Source organism: Lates calcarifer, linkage group LG4 (genome assembly GCF_001640805.2).
Source record: "Lates calcarifer isolate ASB-BC8 linkage group LG4, TLL_Latcal_v3, whole genome shotgun sequence".
Classification (NCBI taxonomy): Eukaryota; Metazoa; Chordata; class Actinopteri; family Centropomidae; genus Lates; species Lates calcarifer.
Genome location: NC_066836.1, coordinates 6,861,536 through 6,885,173, shown reverse-complemented (window position 1 = coordinate 6,885,173; position 23,638 = coordinate 6,861,536). Strand labels below are relative to the sequence as shown.

Here is a 23,638-nt window from a genome sequence, read left to right as displayed (position 1 = left end):
AGTATTAGTTACAGGTTACTGTGATGTCACTCCTATCTGAAATGTAACAGATGATGTAACTGGATTATTGAGAAAATGAATGAAATATGTCAAATATAAAAGGGGCGCTCTAACAGTTTTACAAATAAGCCATTTTCTCACATGAACTCTAATGTCCAATTAGATCAATTGTTTTATTAGTTCATGTCCAATTCCAATACTAAACTGATGTAACCTTGAGACTTTTGGCAAGTGCACAGCAGGTCAGCTAAATATTCAGCAATGTGACATTTGTCCCAGTTAAATCTATGTGAATGACAAAGTCTCCAGTAATATTTATGTGGTATGAAGTAGTTGTAGTCAAGAATAGATTTAACACAGCTACATGATTAAAATATCAGTCTTAGAGTTTTTACTGTAATTAGCACTAGTTTGCATAGTTATTTCCAGGAAACTTTCAAGAAATTAACAGAAATTAACAGGAAATTATTCTGAAATATTTTTTTTGTTGCCATGTTGCCAAGACTTGCCATGTTCTTATCTATATCCTACACTCCAAGGATCAAAAGTGTTATGTAGATCACACATCACACACTTTTTATAACCTTCATTCAACATTTTTACAGAATTTTTTTGGTGGTGTTTTGCTTGTATGTTTAGATTCACATCCCCATTACAGTAAGATAGTCTTCCTAATCTCACACCTATTTACAATTTCAGTACATACAGTACAGTGCTGTGTGAGCTTCTAATGGCCTGTCTCTTTTTGGCATTGCTGACATCTATTTTGCCGCCATGGCTGCTGTGTAACCAAGCCCAGCTGGTTTCTATCAGTGCTATATGATCCATCCGGGGGCAGTGGCTTAGTGCAGGAGGCCTGAGCAGCAAGTCTGTGCCTGGTCGCAGCTAATGATGTCCCGATCTCTACAGCCTATAAGGTCAATCCAATATCAGGGTGTCACACACAGTAGGAGAGCAAGAGAACAAGGAAGACAGAGACAGAGAGAGACTTGAGCTTGGAATGTGAATCCAAATGTCATTCTCTGGAATATAAAGTAATCTTGGAATTTAGCTCGTCAAATCATCAGGAAGGCACAGTGGATATTTGTATGTAAATTCATGGTTGTGTTCAGTAGTTTCTATTGTTTCAATTATAGGAATCAATGAGCCATGACAGAACAAATAACACTGAATATATCTGTTCCACACCAATTAATTCAATAAAATCTCAAAAATACACACAAAATATAGTAATTGATGTTCTCTCCTCTAAATAGAAATTTAGAAATACACATCATATAAAAATCCATGCAAACACTAAACACACTAACATTGCATACACACACACGCTCACCCACACAAACACTGTCACATAATGTGATGTGAGGCAGATGTTTAAATGAGTGACATATGGCCTATGAGACTGACAAAGCGCAACCTCCTGTTGATGCGCCTTTTGACACGAGATGTGGCTCGGCAGATATATTCTGGGGCCAATGACAGCTGCTGTTGAAAGATGGGTGCAGGCAATCCAACCAATCAGTTTACCTGACAGATTTCTGGACTTGAAGCTCAGATCACAGATGAAACTCACCACACCTTCCCACTCCAGCCATCTCCTTTAATTCAAGCTTGTTATTCTTTCTAATTAAGTTAATAAAAAACAGAATCTGGTCGCAATTACGTTTCATGCAAAATGTATTAATGCTGCAATTTAGTTGTATATGAATGTACTTTCTAGGAGACAGGCTTGCCTTGAGACATCTTGGCTTACTAAATGCTTACAAAATTAATTTTGCTTGACTTTATTTGAGTGATGACTCTGTTCAGGAGAAAAAGAAGAAATGTAGTGCTATCAGTTACCAAACAGTCCTGGGGGAAATTTATTTTGTTTTATTTTGGGTATAAACAGAGACCCACAGCATATAAAAAGATCATTCAGTGCGTAAATTGCACAGTTCAGTCAGAAGCCACAAGACTGGAAGGGTGTAATAATGATATTTAGAAAAACACAGTTTGTCAGCTAGTTGCAGCAGTTATGCTTTTGATTTGTTTTTTTTATTTATTTTATGGAGTTTCCACCTACATTAATACACAATACATACAATAAATGCTGTGTAGATGGATGAGATTTTGTTTAAGATTAGAAATAATGGCAGTTCATGTCAAGACCAGACGTGTTTGTGGGAATCTGAGGATGATGAAGATGGTGAAGATTGTGGATTGGAGGGGGCAAAAATCATGATTGTAAGATGGTTATAAACAAGCCATCAGTTTATCCAGATTATCTAAAGCACTTTATATGGACGTATAAGCAAATGTGATTCACACCTGAAATGTCTAACAGTCCCCTAAGTCAAAGAAACTCAAGTCATTTCACTGGTCAAAGTTATTAGAAACTTGGTCTGTTAAATGAGATGGATGTTTACAACAGACAGTTTATTTTACCATTCGCCTCCATTTTCTCTTCTAATTAAGATTAGTTAACCTGTTGGTTACATGGTCGTGTGACTTCTTGGTCCTTTGGATTTAGTAAGCAATTCAGCCATTAATTTGGGAAGTATAATGTTATTATTACCTTTACATTATGCTACAGTATAAATAACAAATACAGTAAAATAACGTTAATGTGTCTGTGGCCTGTGTGTATTTTGCTGGTTTTATGCTGAGCCCTCAGTAACTTCATCACTACAGAGCCTCTTGGCTGTGAGAGAAGTCTCTCCCACTGGACCTGAGGTGTTGCTGGATTAATCAGCCCCTCGTCCTGCTCAGCCTTACACCTCCTAACCTGCCGCATGACACCTGCAGACCTGTCGCTGGCCCAAACCCCCTTTATCACACCTCCGGATGCCCATCCTCATTCATGGGGTGCAGCAGAGGAAGAGAAATTTGACAAATGACAGCTTGGTGATATCACTCGGCTGTGATTCAGTGTTCAGGGAGTTGATCCAGGGCAACAAAAATGACGATGATTTGAGCTGAAGCACCACTTGACAGAATCACAAGATGCCCATCAGAGACCACAATAAATTCCCAACTTTCACTCAGAAAGGCAACCTCTCTTTGGCCTGCACTCACACAGTACCTCGATATAACTGAGGATGATGTGTTTGTGATGATACACAGAAGACAGGCCAAAAAGGATGGTATCGAAGTAGATCTAGGTCGGCTTTTTAGAAGAGGGAATGCTCAAGTGTATAGTGAACACAGAGACTGGGTGTTGATCCTTTCAGGGCTTGGAATAAACCCTGACGGAAGAGACAGCTGAGATGAGCCATGGTGAGATATTGGGAGAGTCAGAGCTTTGGCAGAAACTCAATAGAGCTTTAATGACCTGCAGTCAGGGCCAGCAGTGGCTCACAACAGAGCCAGGCTTTTCATTCTTCTGACCTTCAGAGGAATGAAGGACAGGAGGATTGCACATCTGACCTGTGAGTGCTCCATCATATCATATCTGAGGTTTGAGGGTTATGAATGTCAGCGACCTGACAACCGATGATGGCAATTCAATATCATACATCTGCAAGAAACACCATCTTACATGATATCTTGATAACCTAAATGGTCAGGACGTGAGCAGTAGCTGCAAAATAATTGACAGCTATGCAATTTAAAGATTCTATCTGTGGTTTTAGCCCATTTTCTACAAATTGCATACACCTTACATTGCTGCTAAACATTCTGCAGAACATACCGTTGCATTTTTGGAAATTTAAAATACAAATTTTGAAATGTGCCAAAATGTGCATGAGTAATATAATCCAGTGATTACCAACCTGGGGTCCCAGGATAATTTTAAAGGGTGTATAGAGAAAAATAATCTCTCTCACAAAATTATGTTTCTTTTTTCTGACTCTTTTTTTTCATTAAAAAAAATGTTAGGTATTCAGCTCTTCATGTTTATAAAAATGATCAGGGAATACAAAAACACTAGTTCAACTGCTCATAAACCTGTTGCGATGCTTTGTCGAAAATCAATTTTATAAGTTAATTCAGTGCAGACATTTCAAATCAATCCCTTTCAAAGGAAAATTAAAAACAACATTTGAGAACCAAGTTTGTGCTGTAGAAGCTGAGATATCCTGATGTTTATATAGATCAAACTTTGATCCTGTGGAGATGGATCACAATACCAATAATGCTAGGATTTTTGTCTTATTGGCTTTAGCTGTGCTGAAAATATATGTAAAATTAGGGAAGTGGCCCTATAAACAGTGTCATGTGTGAGGCTGCACACAGCAAACAAAATGAAATCATGTGCATCAAGTGGTTAAGTAAACGGCACATCAGAGGGTGCAGAGGTGATGGCTGTAACTTGCTATTGGCGCAGATGTCTGATCAAAACAAAGACACAAACTTCTCCCGGCGCTCATGTTTCGATTTGCCACATGCCAAGCACTCCGCCCTTTGGAATGTAGCCCTCGCCAAAGCAGTCCCTTTGAGGACTGCAGTACAGCCAGTCTGGCCTTTTGAAGTACACTGCTTGGCAAATCAACCGCACCGTGATCCAGGGCCGCAGCCTTGATTTGGATTCATGGGGTGTCGGCAGATGAGGGGAAACGTACTCCACATTAATTAACACCTGGCCTCATTATCTGTCCCATGTGGCAGAGTCCCACTGGGGTAAATTTAACACCGCCTTATTATCATGGGGTTGGTGGTGACGGTGGTGTTGAGCTTTCATGTGTAGTTTAGTGTGTGAATCTGTGTGTGTATGTATGTACTGCATCAGAGTGATTTGTACATTTGTATTTGTTACTTTTGTGTGTTTTTGTATGTTTATTTTTCTGTTTATACCTGTATATTTTCTGGGTATTAGTGTGTGTGTGTGAGAGAGAGCTTGGCTGTGTGGGGGATTAGATTCCCTCTGATGTCAAGATTCAATAAAAAGCTTTAACATTGCCATAATGAGAGGATGTTTAATTCTCTTTGCTAGATCCTGCTCTCTTTGCGGCACTCTCTGTTCCAAAGCAGCCAATGGATAAAACACACCCTGCTTGTGTGGTAAAAATTGATGTGTCTCTTCTCAAGATACTTTAGACAGAATATTTAACACAGGTAGGCTTGACTCTCATTGGTTTTAGCTGCACTAAAAATATCTACACTCATCATTAGGAGAGACACCTTGGATAAAGTTGGTATAACCCATCTGACAAGATTAATATGTTGTAAAATGTTTAAAGGGTACTTAGAGTGCACAGTATGTTTGCTTTTTATTTATGCCAGCCTAGTCTCTCCTTTATGTTCAGTATGTCATGTGTTTATGTCCTATACCCATGAAATATGAGATACTAAACTTGTTACAGTACACATAGTTTTATACAAGGGGTAATACATTTAGTTATAATAATGACAAAATACTAAACTACATATAGTTTATGGATTAGATATTATTAGGCTATTTATCAATTTACCCCTACTACTTACCATCCAACAGTTATCATAATGTCCAAATAACATGTTGCAATGTATTAGGAGCTGCATATTGTCTTTATATACAGCTAAAATGACATCTTTCCCCTCAACAGTAAAGCTATACTTTGACATTTTGCTGTTAATGAATGTTGTTGTAACTGAGCCATTAGACTCCTGTGTACTTTGAATCTTGATTGTCATTTGTCACATAAAGCCTCACAGTTTGCCACGTGATGTGGAACTGTTTGCAAAACCCAATTTTTAACTGATAAGCTCTATTTCATTCCTATTGATCCATATAGTTTTAAACAATTTAAAACAAGATGAAAATGAAAGTGCAATCCATGTGTTACCTCAGAATATCTCCACCCTAACAACACACTGATAAACTATCCTAAATTCATTGCATTATCGATTTTGACTCTTGTTGGTTTCATATAAGCGGCTTTAAAACACATTAAAATCTGCTGCTGAGGGATTCCAAGTGTTCTAAGGACACAGACTTGGTTCTCAGCCATTTAAAATGAGATGCAGGGGTCATCGCAGAGAAATTGATAGAAACTGGGATGAAATTGAGGGAGTGAAAGAAAGAATGAGATAGAGCGAGAGTGAAATTGCTGCATTGTTCATCAGTGTGTTAGCTCATAGTGTGTCAACTCCTCCTCCATCTTTTCAATCTGCATAGTTATTAGAGGCTTTTATTAATTTGAAATGCCAAAGTGAGGAATAAAACATTACTGAAATGTCACCCTTTCACTGAGCATGATAAAATCACACCAGCCACTTTTGGAAACGAACATTCTTCCCTTCTGTACTTTCATCCCTACCTCTCCCCCCTCCCTCTCTCTATACAGCACAGTCTCTTTCACTCTCTCTCAGAGATCGATATGGCCTGACAACATGATGGCTAGGTTTCCTAAGGGGATGTGGGTCGCAACAGTTGCCTGTCATCTCACCACTATTTCTCTATTTCAAGTCTTGCCCCTTTGACGTAGTTCATGATTTTTCAAAAATAAAAAATAAAAATGAATACAAAAAACATAAAACTCTACCCTGCAAGGCTTGACCTTTTCAAAAATCAGCCTGCATTTTGACTTCTTTGGGATTTGAGAGGTAACACAATGCAAAGCTGATACAGTATCAACACGTTAAAGGAATAGTTCAACATTATTTGAACTATTTGGTTTCTTTCTCGAAGAGTCGGATGTCTTCAGCCTAGCTTAGCATAATGAGTGTAAGCAAGGGGAAACAGTCTGACTCTGTCCAAAGTTAAAAAACGCCCCACTAGCATCTGTAATCGAAGGTGATCAACACATTGTAGCGTATTCCTACAAAGGATTCTTTTGACATTTTGATAAATACTCTTGCTTTCTTGCAGAGAGTTGGATGAGGAGATAAAGGCTAACCAATTTTTTACTGTAGCTCTGTACTCAACGCAAAGACAAGAAAATGATATCAATTTTCTTATCTGACTCTTGGAGAAAAATTTATCATCATACCTGCTGATACTACTGCACGTTAGAGCTGTACGCAAAATAAATTATTTGTTATTCTACACAAGGCCATAATAGAAACTACAGATTTGTGTTAATCTAAAATATTCTAATTGTATTATATTCATAAAGAGATTATCTGCTGTGGTATTACGTTAAAAGGACAAAAAAGGCCTTTTGAAAATGGCTGTGTGTGACACAGCTGTATTCCCACCAACACAGACTTTTCAGGTTAGAGCCTTTCAAAGTGCTCCCCTCTCATGAGAGCATGGTTTGATTGCTTGACACTCCTCAGTCTGGCCAAAATTATAGACAGTGTCTTGAGGGAGGGGAAGTCCTTCACACGCACATGCACTTCCCTGCTGAAGGGAAAAAAAACAAAACAAAAAAAACCTTTGGCTGATGGGTGAGCCAAGTTGAATTTTTTGGGCAGCAACGGAGAGCCAGCCTGCCAAATAGCTTTTGAGTAATTCAATTACTGTATCTTTTACAAGAATCCCATTCAGCTTGTCAAGCATAAAACGAGGCTGAATGGGTATACAAGCACTGAAGGCTGTGAGAGTGAAAATAATTCAATTTAATGGTCAAGGTATTCCTATTATTTTTGATTACAATTACAATGCGGACAGTCCAGTTACCCTCTTATTTCTTTATTGAAAAACTAGAAGGGCTGAGATGGACCAGAAAAAGTAGCTCAAGTTCAGGGTCACCACAACAATGGCATCACTACTAAAGCTCTGAAAGCTCTGAATGATTGTTGCTCTCTAAGAACTACTGGTCTTGTTGGTATTGACAGGCACCACACACATTGAAATAACATTGTTTCCTGCGTAGTGAGGTGTAAGACAAACACGGTGATTCACCAATGAAACATTAAATCTTGCACTATGCCATTGCCAGGGAAGCGGCAAAAATGCGTTGGCATGTAAGTCTGCAGCAAATTAGTTAAATGAGGCTGAACTATGGGACGAAAGGAAGCTGAGTCATATCAAGAGGTAAGAGGATTTCCTTTGAATCATTCCAAAATACCATCTTATCTCCTGCAATTTGGGTCCTCAAGCATGGCCCAGTAAATGCTAACGAGATTCGTCTTTGTCACCCTGCTTTAAATTTCAAACCTAAAGGGAACAAAGAAGATTTAATATCTTATGTAAAGTTTGTTGATGTTGAATCTGAAAGGAGATAAGAAGTAGGGATTTTATTTCAAATGTAAATGTGGTAGGTTAGGCAAACTTTTTGTGCAAAATTGCAGCTGTCCAAATGTGTCCCAATTTTCTGTACTGTAAGATTTAATCTATACGTTAATTACAATTCTTTGTGCCACATGCAGCTTTTCATTACTAACTAACTGAGCTAAGCTGACTCTTGAATAGCATGTAATAGCATGCTCTAATGATAAGGCTGGGCTCACAAATACAATTCTGAAATCTACAAAACTGTATTTCACAATATTTAATTCAATATATAATATCCACAAGATGCCATGTGTTTGTCTTCGTTGCACCCATATATCTAATGGATCAGTCCAATCACAGCCATTGATGAGACAAGTCCAGCTGGTTAACACGAACTTTAAACTAGCTACTCTTGACTCAATGCTTTGGGTAAAGCATGTCCATAAGGTAATTACTTCTTTTCCCAACCTGTAAAAAAGATTTTCTGATACTGTGATAAGATACTCTCATTAACTACTGTGAAGGGGAACAGGCAAGGGGCTCAGTCAATTACCTACTGAGCTGAGTCAGACAGATCCTAATAATAATGCTAGCAGCTATAATTTTTTTTTTACCATGCTAGCTGTTGGTTTAGTGTGTTAGCATGTGAGCATTTTCTAGTTGGTGCTAAACAGAAAGTACATCTGAGGCTGATGGGGATGTCATTAGTTTGGCAGGTATCTGTTCATAAACCAAAGTATTGGATAAAATTAAATTGTGACCAGATAATGGCACAAGATGAAAAGTCAGGAGGTCAAAGTTATTACAGTTCATCTTCTGGAGACCTTGAATGTATGAACTGATTTCACAGCAGTCCATGTGATGGGTGTCCAGATATTTCAATGAAGAACCAAAATTAATAGAAACTATCCTCTGGGGACCAAAAATATCTGTTTTGGCAGTACATATGATAGCTGTTGAGATATTAATCTCTGAATCACAAATGTCAGCTTCATGGTGGCACTATCAACATCGGTAGGATTCATTCTCTGGGGACTATGAATAGCTGTACAAAATTGCAAATGCATCAAATAGTTGTTGACATAATGCAAAATGATTCTCTGATTCAGGTGTTTCCCAGGTCAAGGACAGCAAACATAGGCACTGGAGCACACTGATTAATTTGCTGCTTCTGATAGTGTAAACAGACCTTTTCAACACTACTGCGTCTTCATCAGAGTGAAAACGGACAAAGACATAAGGCAGATGCATGTGCAGTCAACCCAGGATACGTTTACCATTGTCACTGAGCAACCGGTTTAACAGGATTTCAAATCTATTGCTTGATAATATTTCAGCCTGGACCAAAGTGATGGACTGACCTAGCATGACTAAAATCGTGATATTACATTTCATAAAAACTGAATGGGAGACCCTGAGTACTATAGATGTCCTGTACTGTGAAATACATGATTCCACGCAGTTCATCCTGACACACTTATGATCATACTGACTTACAATAAAATTCTGTGGGCTGTGGCATTACTTGACCATGTAATAATGATTATACCATGTCTTCAGATTGTTCTGAGAAAATCTACTCCCTGCGTTTTTCTAAATCAAATGTGCCATGATGCCAGCTGTGTTAAGTGGAAAAGTGTCACATTTTCACTTCATATCAAACACAGTGGGCAAACATGATATGAAAGAACATCAAGGTTTGACAGTCTGCCATGCCAAGCAGCTTGGTTCCATCATATGTCAGTGAAAGTAGACAAGTATAGAATGCAAAATGAGAACTTTACAGAATTAGAACTGTTTATAAAGCTTTCTGTTTCCAGTACAGATAACAGGGAACTTGAATGGGTGAGAGAATGCATGTGGGTTTCAAACAGCATTAGCATTAGTACAAGACAGTCTGATGCTCTTGTAATTTTAGCTTATGGGCAACAAAAGGAAAACTGCAATTATTATCATTTTGCTGAGAAAGCAATAGTCCTACATATACCTACGTAAAAACATTCAAAACTGGCTTTTCAAGTATTATGTCTGCTTTGGAAAAAAATATAAAAAGAATGAAGCACTTACGCATACAGTTATATGCGCTCCATTTCAGACAGCAAACATGCATTCAAATGTTAAGCTGTCCGGAAAGATTCTGTCTAGTCGAACCACCAAGCCCATCACTTTCTTTTATATCTCCATGCATTATTCATCTGTCTTTGTATTTACAACCCTCTAAGAATTAACCTGTCACAGATCCCAGGGAATAATGCAGACATATCTCTATCTGTCAAACGTTCATCTTATATGGAGCATCCAAGCTCCACATGTTCAAACAAGGCATGGATATTATGCATCATCAGCTGACAGAAAACAAGGGACAGGGAAATTAAAAAGCCAGGAGACAAAAGAGGTGGCAGGCAAGTGAAAGAATAAATGATGACTCCCCCCCTCTCCTGGAGTCAGGGGACATGTTGCATGTCATCTCGGTGTCTTAGTACGCAGTGGTGCAGTGATGATGTGCTGGGCAGGGCCAGTTCAGAACAGAGTCAAGGGCACTGGGGTGACGGGAAGCTAAACGCTCCAACTGTTCCCTGTCTCCAAACAAATATATGGATGAGTGAATTTCCCCCCAAAGAAAGAAGGGTACAGAGATCAAAGAGGGGCAATGGCAGTTCAGGTTTGACCTCTGAACTGCTTTGTTATTTCAGCAACTAGAAATTGACACCCTCTTCATGATATTGATGCTAAAATCTGTTTGAGCACAGACATAAACTGTGTCCTGTTTACTAGATAGTGCACTCATAGCGAGATAACTATTTTTATATATTTTTTTGAGTAGTGAAGTCTGAAATGTATGCACTAAACAGTGTAAAAAAAATAACAAAAAAGTACTCTCTGCTAACAATCTCAAGTTATAATATGCCAAATTCTATGATGTGGATGCAAAAATTATCTCAATTTACTGCCCTCTATGCAGATAACTACTGAGTGTGTATTATACCAGAAGTATAATAGAATGGTTGAACAAGAGAGTGATTCTGAACATAGCCATAGGCTCACAAGGAGAGGTTAGGCAGTTGGATGAAGAGGTGATCAATCCTCAGTTTTAGTCTTTTCAGGGCTAATCACTCAACCCTGTTATGTTCTTATGCAAATATTCTATACATTTTGTAGGAAATGTCATGCAGACTGCAGACATTTTACATCAAATGCATCTGCAAGTTTCTCACTGTCAATTCATTGTCACTCCCATTTTGCATAAAATGATTCAGCAGGTTTGTATGTTTGTGTAAGCAGCTTGAAGAATTTAAAGCGTAAACCTGTATTAACTGATTTTTTTGGGGCCATTTTGGGGCAGGGAAACTAGCTGTAATCACAGCACTGACAAAGCATTACGTTACACTTAAACACGTTAGCTAATAGATGCCTTTTTGCACGTTCAGCAGAGACAGAGTAATGTTAGAATTTAATTGGAGTCATGCTTTGGTCTCATATTTCCTCTCCTTTCAATTCTGGTTTGGTCTCCTCCACTCCTGAGAAAAAATATTGGAAATATATCTATTTTTCCTTTGCTGACAATATTGATTAGTGCAGCTTTAAGATACCTATGGATGGTTGTCTCAGTTGAATGCTGAAAACCTGACTGCAACCTTTCCCTGACTTCAGCCAGGTGTTACAGCTTTAACCCAGCGACAATGTGGGACACAGGACACAAAACTCTGTGTTATGTTACATTTCCAGAACTTTCTGAGACTGGAAAGAAATTTTGCCAGTGACCTTAGCCCAGGTAGCAATTACATTTTCTCCAAAATATAACTAGCAAAGCAAGTTAGTAGTTTCTAAACATATTTTGTAGGCAACAGAGTTGAAGCACTTGCCATTCTGCAGATTCACTATTTCTGTTCATGACCTCGCAGCCTATGCAGCAAAGGTTACGCTCTAGTCTATAATCTATTTCTCTTTCTAAAGTCTATTATGTCAGTTCTTGTGGGCATGTAAGACACAGATTGAAAGTTCACAATGGCTCCCGTCATTGCCAGCAAAGATAACTCTGCTGCATTGACTGTCAATAACGTGGCAGTCTCCGAGCAGCTTAGTGGGAGCTCTCGTCTCGTCTTTCCTCCCTAAGCCTCCAAGGGGGCCGTGTGGTGAACTGGCAGCCACAGCTCCTTTCATCCATTCTGAGAGAACTGAATAAAGTTCAGAGGAATTACAAAAATCTACCCAGTTAGACTCAGAGTAACTGGAATAAACGCCATTACTGAATCAGTCTCACAAATGTTTATACAATTGGCAACATGATGCAGATGAACAAGCATGGTGGCAGCAATGACACCTGACTCAAAGCTCACATTCATTCATTTAGATCAAGAGCCAGATCAGTGAAGATGCTGTGGGAGAACAGAGAGTCTCTCAACTTCTTCCTCCAAGATTTTCCCTTCTATGTTCCAAACCACCAAACCACTGGGTGAAAAGTTCTCTAATCAGTAGGGCACTAATCCAAACACTACTCCACCATGAGAGTCGCAGTTAGAAATGTTTGACAGGGTGGTCTGTTTTACAAAACAGAATTTATTTACCCAGCATATTCAGATTCTGAACATTTTGAGACCTCATGGCAGCCATCTGCTACATGCTTATTTATTTTTTGTGGAATAAACATGTCCATGCCCATTACTTGGCAACTATAAACGATTTGGTTTAAGTCTGAACTGCATGAAAATTAAACCTCTCAATGAAGACGATGTAACGGCCTGCCACTTTTGCCATTAAATCCACCAAAGCCAACCTGATTTGGACTTTAGAGACGGAGAGAAGTGCCGTAATTAAAAACACTCTTGTGTCTGTTAACCATATCAAAAATGATTATGAGAGGTTTTAGATGCAGATGTCTTTCAGCAGGGCATTCTTCTGCATTAACAGCTCTTGTTCATTAGGGTCCATGTGGTGCAATAGTGTAATAATTTTCTCGCCTACGACCATTCAAATGGGTCTAATTAGATAATTTGTGTTAATGCTGAATATTAAAAATGTCTTTTCTCCATTAATTAAAACAGGAAGCATAACTAAGAAATTTTATACAAATGTGGAAAAGTAATAACAAGACTCAATGTATGAATTAATACAACCTTGTCATTACTCTCTTAAATTATAGTATATGCATTACAACTATGCAATTATACACAATAAAACCAGTTTTAGCTAGCAGACTGCCTGCTAGAGACCCTAAACTGGTGTCGAATAATAGTGAGTGACAGTGCCACAGTGCACCACAGGAGAACAGCCTTAATACCAACACATTTTGAAGAACCCCTGAAGGTCTGCAGCTAAAAATAAAAACAGGGCTAACTCCCTGATGCAGAACACCTGTCCTAGACACTGTTTATCCTGGACTGTCTTTATCACATGTCCTAAACATTCAAGAGAAAACAGACCTGAAATGTGGACCAAAACCAAAAGGATATCTAAATCATTTCTTCCAAAGAGGAAACAACCTCAAAACTTAAGGATGTAAAATATCCACTCTTGAATGATTAATGGCTTTTTTCATGAGCACAGACTCTGTCATAACTATATTTGGCAGAGCTTAGTGTGGACAAAAAAACACCCTTGAGCGACAGAGATGGGAATCATAAGCACAAGGCAAAAGGAAGGGAGGGGGGAGGGTGAGCCATCCAGGATTTTTTGACCATTCACTTTGAGGCAAACCAACTCCTGGGGAAACTGATTAGACCGGGCTCACAACTGCAGGCAACTTAGCGATTGGCTAAAAGAGCTCATTTGCATGCTCCTCTCATCTCCAACAAACTCTCAGGAAGCACCGGTGGATAAGGTCACTGGTGTCAGTCTGCCTGTGTGCCAGCTGAGAACGTAAACAGATCAAATGCACGACAGCCATTTAAGTGAGTGCAGGAGGAGCCTGTGTTCTTGATCATCTGGACAATGATGACCTCAGATTCATGTCAGAGGTGATAGACATCCTGGCAGTCAGATGTAGGGACATCTGAAAAGTCACCTAATCTTTTACTCTAGTCAATTCACAGCTTGATTGTAAACGTTTGGAGGCATGGAGATTGTAAATGCTAGATTCTACCCATGAGGTAAAAAGGATCAATTATGTTCTGTTATTGCAGGCCAATATTCTTCTACCTCCTCAACCTGCAGGGATTATGCCAATGTCTGAAATACAAATTGTCCATTTAGTTAATTAAATGAAATTGGAACTGGATTTTTTTTTTTTATTGACCATGAAGCTATATGAGTCATTAGTCAAGTGTTCCATTCTTGACCAGTTTTTGAATTACATCACTGTCTTTGTGTACACTTACCTATAAAAACTTTTCAGGGGGTGAGGTGAAGGAATTGTTTTTTTAATTTACAAAACTGCATTTTATGATTCAGTGAGGAGGATTTTGGCCAACCAACCTGAAGTTAACATGCTAACATGGTCACAGAGGCAATGTTAATGTTCCTCAGGTAATGTTTACCAGATCTTATCTCAGCATACTAACATTTGCTAATTAGCACTAAATAGTAAGTACAGCTGAGGCTGATGAGAATGTCAAGGCATCATCAAAGTTATTACAATTTAGCCTGAGGGGAACATGAATGTGTTCATCAAATGTCATGGCAGTCCATCCAATCAAGACACTTCAATCAAAATTACAAATGTCAACCTTAAGGAGATGCTAGATGAAAAGTGCAAGGATCACCAAAGTCATTAAGATTCATTGTCTGGGAACCATGAATGTCTGTGCAAAATTTTGTGCCAATGCATTTTGTAGATATATTTCACTGGATACAAGTGAAAAATGGCACTAAAAGAAATCCAGTGGTTCACTGAAGGGGTCCGGGGAATATGAATGTCTTTTTCATGAAAATCCATCCAGTAGTTGTTGAGATATTTCAGTCTGTACCATGGTAGTGGACTGACCAACTGATGACGAACTGACCAAGCAACAGACCAATATCCTTAGAACCTGCTGCTATCATAGTTAAAAAATTCCATATTAGTTCTGATTGTTAAGATGGAAACAAACGTTCTAGCAAACTCAGATGCTGAATAGTCCTGCAACACTTAACTGGCTGTGCAGCATCAGCTATTATTGTGGCATTATCCCAGTGCTGGAATAATAAGGATAAATATGTCATCCACCCATATCAAGAAGAACAGATACATTATTGTGCCCCAGTATATTAGCTCTCCCAAAACATCACAGCTTTAATGCATTATAACCATTGCTAAATATTTTAAAGTTAGACCAAATCTTTTGTGTCTAGCCCCTGTATTAAATTCCACACAGAGTGATACAAGTACTGGGTAAGCAAGCATTACTCAGTGAGACGTGATTAGTAAGTGACCAGTCTTCTTAGACAGCTGACCTAAAACTGATAAGTAATTCACCAATTTACCTAATGATTTAAAATATACTGTACAGAAGTGTAATAATAATTACACAACATACTTTGAAAAAGAAAAATAATACCATAAAGAGAATGTGTTAAAATATGAAAAATAATTAAAGCAATATGTATACAGTGTACTGTTTATGAAATGATATCTCCAAATAAAAAGGGAAACGTGGACAAGATAGTGACAAGGCATCTTTAAGTACCAGCGATTACTGCAGTGAAATGAAATATCCATCCAACCACTTTGGCGCTTTTGTCTCTATTTGGCTCTTTATGCCCCTTGTGTTATGTTAATGTTGTGCGTTCAGGATAATCTACTGGGCTGATAAAGGTTTCACAGTTTGTTTTGATATAAAGCTTCACAGAACGTCACACACGATTGGAGACTGGCTCTTTTTTCATCCTACAGTGGCATTAAATGTCTCAATGCCATCTGGAGCTGCGAGAATAAAAACTCTCCTTTTAAAGATGCCCATTTTAATTGGTAAATATTTACTTCCAGGAGCTCTCAGCGGGCACGCACACGACTTCTAATGAAGCACTTTAAAGCCTATGGGTTCTTGCTTCTTACTTTGAGTGTGATTCTAAACAAATGCAACCTGGGGTTGAACTGTTGATAATAGTTGATAAGGGCCAATGAAACACGACGCTGAACACTGCAGTGAGCATGCAGAGCATAATAACTGTGCCTGTACCTTGTCACTGTTAACACTGATCCTTTCTCTGTGTGAGAGTGTGTACAGTTACTTGTGCGGTTTGAGTGTGTGTCTGCAGTTATCTGAACAACTGTACTGTATATGTGTCTGTGTGCATTTTCATGTACTTTGAATGTTTGGATTTGGTGATGAAATCTAACATTTCAATATTTCTGACCTAGTATCTCAGTATCACTATATTTTCATAAAAATTCACAGATTGACTGTGGCTGCTCTTCTACAGAGCCCCAGAGGAGATGAGTGTGGGAACTTTTTGGGCAGGAGGAATAAAAATAAGGTTAAATTTCAACAATTATGTGCAGCTTTTTGCAAGAGAACACAAAAATCTTTTAAGGGAATGAAATATATTCATATTAATATTATACTTTGAAAAAGATGACACTTTTTATTTGACTCAAGCAGACCGGTCAGATATGGTCATAAATTTGTCAGTTCACTGTAAGTCAGTCTCTATGACCAACACGCACATCTTCACATATGCTTTTGCATACCTGTGTGAATGTGCACCTACACATACAGTACAAGACTTTGTCTTAGGTAGTATTATTTTCACTGTGTATGTGTGTGTTTGCCTGTCTCCACACCTGCCTCTAAATCCTCTAAATGCATCTCTAAGATCTGAGCATATTAATGTATGTCAGTATCCATTTGTGTGTGTATGTCAAGCATGCGTGTGCTGCGGCATGTTAGTACTTGTATCCTAATACACACTGGGCCTGTGTGTACATTAATCTCTGCTGCAGCAGCAGCGTGTTGCCTTGTATGTACTGCTCTCTATCCCTGACCCAGTATACTGTGAGATCCTGCCTACAGCCTCATTCATCTCCATCAGGGGACAGGCGAGGTTACGACTCACCAAAGCGCAGTACGTTTCTGGCGGATCTCCACACGTGATATTTGGGGGGTCGAGGGCCACTCGCAGGTACTTTGTCATGTCGGTTGCTTCAGGCTGACAGGCCATGTAGTCCCATGCCAGGCCCTCCTCTGTATAGATCTGGGACTTGCACACGTCATAGTGTCCCCAGGCCGCCGGGTAATGTTGCATAGCATGTGCCACACTGGCGCAGACAGCTTGCAGAGTGAACAGTATGGGCCAAAGCATTGTTGATCTTGTTTTGTATGGTTTCTGCGGAATTTTTCTTTTCTTTTTTTGTCTTTTGCTGCTTCGTCACAGAAATGATGATAAGACAGAGAATTTTCTAACTTAACTGCAGCTTTGTAGTGGAGGATTTGGGAACTGTGGCAACATGTTGCTACTTTTGTGTCAGCGGCTTCGGGTAACGATTAGCCCCCATTCAGTTATTTTATCTTCGATTGCCACCACTTCTGCCTGGCTGATGAGGTGTGTCAACAAGTGAGCTCCCTCACAAGTGTTGAACGCTGATGAAAGGGTCAAGTAACGGTCAGATATGATGAGCAGAGAGGAGTGACACTCCTCATAAGTCAGTGGCTGTCAGATGCCTTTGCTTGATCTCCTGTCAGTTGTGTTTTTTTGCCAAGAGCAGCATCCTAAAGGACAGGAGAAAAAGACGAGTAGGTGAATAAAACAAATCACACACACAAAAACATTTGAAACACTGTATTAAAATATTAACAGAGGCGTAACATGGTTTAAGGGCATTGAGGTGGATAAATAGAGGGTCTCACTGCCTATTACCCCACACACACACACACACACATATATAATGTGCACACAAAACACAATGCAATATTCCACTGTTTATATGTATCCCTCAATAATAACCCTGCCAAAATCACTGTATACAATTCAAATCAAGCTTGTTCTGCAAAGCCTAATCTCCATTTGATTTTCATACAAAAAGGCTTATTTCCATGTGTCAAGTCACTGCATTTAAGTTATTGCTTTTTCCGACTCTTGCTCCTTTATAGCCGAATGTGGAGCTGTGTTTGTCCCAATGCCTTCAGAGGCATTTGGGAAACATTAAAGTAAAATTGGGAGACAGGAATGGTCTATTTGAGGGATTGTGTGTTTCTCGGAGCTATCACAAGCTATCAGTCAAATGGCCTAACTCATCAGGTAATGGTGCCTGGCAGCAGTCAGTGGAGACCCGCACAATCTCAGTGTCTCAGGTAAAAATTGTATGTAGTGAGGGAAAATAAAACAGAGCAGCTATATACAGCTGCCTCACGCAGAGTAATGACACTGTAAATAGGAGTTAAGTTACTGTTGACTGTCGCTGTGCTCAGATGGCCTGAGGTTTTGCCGTGGTGAAAAGAAGTTTGTGTTCCCAGGAGTCGCTGTTCAGAGAGATGTGCTTACATTTGAATTTAACCTTTTGCCTTTTTACGGCACAATTTTTACAAACGTACAGTTCCAGTTCCTATTTCCCCCCACACGTTTGCAGTGTAACATTCAATTTATTCTAACGCCAGTCCCAGTCTTTAAAATCTAAAACCATCATGGTCACACAGAATGTCTACTCAAGCAGCGGGAGGTTAAATGCCCTGCTCAAGGGCACTTCAGCAGCACTTGTTAGGGGGGAAAAGTGTTACTCATTCAATTTCTCTGCTTAGATTCCCTCGGCTGATACATGCAGCTGAACTGGTAACTTTCCGGTCAGCAGCTTTATTCTCTACCCTTCAGACTACAGCTGCCCCCCAGTGACTGACAGTCGCTGCTGAAATAAAAATTTTCAGGTAACCTGGGGTTTGAAGCATGTCTTTTGAGTCATTGAGTCTTTTATGTTCAGAGGAAAGAGAGATTTTTTGGATTTGTGCAAAAGATTACAATTTTTATCAAGGAGCTATCAAGTCAAATCAAATTAATTAATGAAGGGATTTTTCTGAAAAGTGTTAGTGTATGACACAGCAAAGGTTTGGATCAAAATTTGGAAAACATAAACTTGTCTTAATGAGTTGCCGTGGCTCCATGTGTGTGCACACATGCAGGCAGTTTTCTGTGCTCCCTGGTGACATGTTGAAGCATTAGCATTTAGTATTTTAACTTGGCTATCTTGTCTTGGACTGAAAATTGAATAGGTTTTGACCACATGTAAGGCAATTACTGCTTTCCCTCTCTCAACCTAATGCCCTTTTTTACAAAATGACTCCAGGCCTGAATACATCAAAACTGTAATGAAAGATGTTCATCTCAGCCAGAGAAATTATCTGCGCTGCTATTCAGACTCGCCAGACCCTTCAAAGTGAGCCGTGTCAGGAGGTATGGATGGCAGGCTTCATTTGACAGACCTCTAGTGGGAGAAGGGAAGAAACTAGCGGGGAAGAAAAAGTGAGAGGGAAGAATTTTGGCTCTTTAAATGTGCTCATGTCAATCAACAAGACTCCTGAGAAGAGGCCAATTACAAATTTGATAACAGGGCTGGAGCACTGAGTGACGAATAAGCCATTTCTTTCATGGGCATGTGTGCATGAAATGTCATAAATATATATATATGTCAGTCCCTGATCAGAAATGCGTTGTGAGATGGGACACTCATCTCACATGCTCACATGCAGTCACACACACACCTGCTAGATAAAACCCTATTTCATAATAGTGAGGTTGACTTTCATTATAAAGGCAGTCAAATTAGGTACCAGCGGCAGGGTGGTGGAGGTCGCCTATCTTATTTTTATTTAATAGGGAACATTCAAAGCTAATAAGCGACAGCAAATGGAGCTAAGCATGGGAATATTGGTTTTAATTCACGGACACCTGGAGTAGTGAAATCTACACAGATGAAAGGAAGGTGTCGGGATGCTCTGTGAACCTCAGGGGACAGATATCATTCAGCATCAGAGCACTGCTAAGGTGGCAGTAAAAGGAAAAAAGCTTAAAATATAAAATGTCTCAAATTTCTGTTATCCTGAAGAGATTATTTACATGTACAAAGTGCTCTGACACCATTTAGAAAGCCAGGTCATCTGCTTTTATTCTTAAACATCACTGAAGGAGGTATCCCATGTATGATTGTATTATGTTAACTGTGATTCATAATCTTCTTCTGTGCTGTCCTGGTTACCAGTTCATATCTCATAACATCAGATTTTTACACACAGCTAAAAATGCAATATACAGCAAAATTATAATCTTCTACCCTTGTTTCCCCTATCCCTGCATCTCCACCTCATACGCACTCAGAATGCAAGGAGAAACTCGGGAATGTCATAATTTCACTGAGAAAAATATGAGGTCAGATTCTATATTAAAAGTCATCAATATTTGAGCAGCTTTCCGTATGCAGGGAGAGAGCGAGCTTAGGGTGACCACCTCACCTCACCTCTCTCTCCCTCTCTCTTCCTTGCTCTATCTCTCTCTCTGTCTCTTTCCCACCACTTGTTTTTGAAGCCTCTGAAACACCCCCTTGTGTCCGCTTGCATTCCATCCCCTGGGCAGCTCATGCATGGCAGAGTGTTTTAAAAGTCAGCAGGCAGCCCATGGCCTGTGGCTTATATTGGTTACAAAATCCCAGCCAGACTCTTAAAAACCATGGCGGATGTTTTCCATTCATTTTATAGTAATCCTGCTAAAGTGTGGCTTTGCTCTCTGTCTCCGAGTGTGGCTTTCTGATCGCCTCTTGGCTCCCATACAGGGCCAGTGTGGAGGGGAGCTGTCCATGGTGCTGAAATAGAGGACTATGCTCCACACTGTCTGTATGGACTGACATCACTGATTACAACATGACTCTTTAATTGGTTTTAAGATAAAAACAAAAAGAGGCACTGACAGGAGAGACTGGTGCTCCCGCTGTGGTTTATCCTGCTACAATTGCTATTTTGTTTTCTTGCCTTTCTGTGTGGAGCACCTGGTCAGGATTTTGGACGTGCACACATACAATACCGCCTGGTTGTGTTTATTGATTTTGCTGACTTCCAACCAATAACTTCTGATCCATGGCCAGTTTGAGCAGACTGATGCTTTGTGGCTGGCTGATGAGTGCAACAATAAATGGGTTAATGCTTCCAATGTTCTCTGAGCCAAGAACCAACCCTTCCATATGAGTCACAGTGGGATCAACTGGCAAACAGAGCCATGTCTGTACTGGCACATATTTGTCTTCTGATTGTCTTTCCTTCGTTCCCTCTCTCTCTGGGTCCCTCATTCATTCTCTCGGTCCCGCTCTTTCTCCCTTCCTCCCCTCTCCATTTCTTTGTCTCACTCTTTCTCAAATAGCAGCCTTCCTGCACTTGATAGGTAAGCACATAAAACAAGAAATTAATGTCCCAGGGCTGCACCTTTAACCTCTGCAACTGAAGTCACATTACCCAGCTTTCTATTTACAACAAAGACAGGCTGTGCTTTCCTGCAAAGAGCTTTTTCCTTGAGAGGATGTGGTTGATGTGGTGACAACGCGAGGGTCCCTCAGTGTAGAGTCCAGCCAGCGAGCCTTACACTGCTGCCACATAAATCTGCCGCCATGCATTATTCAAAGTTCTTCTCCTGAACGACTAACATGCAAAAATGCAGAGCATGTTGCAAACATTTAAAATCCAGGACATGTAACATTCATGCAATCAGAATCCCAGGACAGAGACCAAAGCACAAGTCCAACAATTTTACATTTCCTCTGGTCATACAGCGAAAGCAACCAATCAATTTGACAGAGCTTGCGGTAGTTTAGATAATTAAGAGAGGCTTTGTCCGTTATGTTCTGGGTCACATTTTGCGCAGAGGCGAGGCACACCTAGATCTGACTTTGCTGACCTGCTGCGCAACAGGTTAAAGTGACATTATATCGTTTATTAAGCGTCTGGTGCTACTAGGGGCACATTGAAAATAACAGCAGGTTTAGATAAAGTGTATATGATGCACATTCAGATTTATAAGCTCCCATCTCACAAATCATAGAAGAGTCTCCTCAACAGAGTAAAACTCATTAAAGAGGGAAATGGTCAAACGCTGTGGGTATTAACTGCAGTGTTTTTATTCTACTTCATATCAGCCGCTCATTCCTTATTCATTTAATCTACTTCAAACCTGATTACTGTTAACGATCCGCCCATGAAACAGCCCACTCTATTACCCTATTATTGTCCATTTAGTCACGATTGTCATCATCATACAGGTGACGATATGCAAAAAGGAAAATGCACAATCGGAATGCTCGAAACACAACAATACTCACATTTAAATGTGCTCCTGGGACGAACTGTTCATTCAACAAGTTATTTACCAAGAGAGTAGTTGCAGAAAGATATTCACATGCCTTTGACTGATTCTTCTTCTCTCTAATTTCTTCTAATTTCCCACCAGATGGATTAATTAAAGCGATGTATGCGCAGAAAGCGCGCATTCGTTTGGAGAGCACGACGTTTTCTCTTCGTCCCAACTTTTCTTTAAACTTTTGCGTTTCACTAAAGCAGGTTTCTTTTCCAAATAACACTCCGGGACTCTTTCACATTCAGTCCTTTTCTATCGCTCTTACAGACGCCGCCGAGTAGGTATCGTCTGGTGTCCACACGAGCTGTTCGACTTTACGCAGCGCTGCTCTTGGCGCAGCATTCATCGGAATGGCGCACGACAAATACTTCAAGTAACCGTTAAGGGGATTCGCAGTGGTCTCAGATTCATTTAAGTCCATCAACGCGTATTAAAACACATCCCGGCGGAGAGTAACTCTTGGGGGTCGTTTGGATAGGTTGGATAGATTTCTCAGCTCAGCCGAGTTGTGGACGGGAGAGGAGGAGAGAGATAAGCAATCTTCCTCAAACGGAGTCACTGTGTCCAGTTACATATGAGCGCTCCGCCGGGTCCTAAAGATAATACTGACTGGTTGGTAAATCTCAACTTCAGCCGTTGCTTTTACGCGGCTGTTGAATCCCAGTTACTGCGCCAAATAGGCTATATTTAGCTTTCCTGTATAGTCGTTTATTCTAATAGGTGAGTGGACCTCTGGAGCTTGTTTTTGCCACAGGGACTGATATTGTGTTTAAAATGTAACTCGAGGATTAAACAAAGCAAGTGATTTTACCTTTTGGAAATTTCTAAAAAAAAAATAAATCTATATCTGTTTTCTCATTTTTTATATGAAGGACACAAGTCTAAACCCGTTCATGGTTGACTCGTAAACGGAGACATATTTGCAGTGGCACTTAAGTGGAATATTCTATTTAAAGTTACTCGATAATTACTCAGCGGTGGGCTGCATCGCTCTCCACAACAGCATCTAAGTCTGAAGCCCAAACGCACTGATGTCATTTGGAAAACACAGCTGTCAAAAATGCTTCGGCATACTAAAATCGGAATAACAGTGTTACACTTGCAATAAGGCACATCGCGTACATGAAGGCAAATCTGACCTATAACCAAACTCAGAGAGTTCTTATTACCACATTTCAGGAGCCATAAAGGGAAAAAGGGACAGGGATGCATGTGGAGAGAAAATCCACCGAAGTTAACAGAGACGAGTCCTCAGGGCAGAAATTCACAGTACAACACAATTAGGATGCAGTCTAAGTTGCAAGAATAGGATCGCCGGGGGAAAAAAACTCTCTGTCTGAA

At 39.8% G+C, this 23,638-nt stretch overlaps 1 protein-coding gene across 1 annotated transcript in view; it reads right to left on the bottom strand.

Annotated features, from left to right (window-relative positions):
* Nucleotides 1–22,880, bottom strand: part of LOC108884215 (netrin-G1) — a 56,819-nt gene extending 33,939 nt beyond the window's left edge. The window contains exons 1-2 of the mRNA XM_018677969.2: nt 22,263–22,880; nt 17,033–17,685 (exon numbers count right to left, since the gene is read on the bottom strand). Of these exons, the coding sequence (XP_018533485.1) occupies nt 17,033–17,278 (246 nt within the window). The 5' untranslated portion in view covers nt 17,279–17,685; nt 22,263–22,880. The remainder of the gene's footprint in view (nt 1–17,032; nt 17,686–22,262) is intronic.
* Nucleotides 22,881–23,638: the final 758 nt, after the last annotated feature.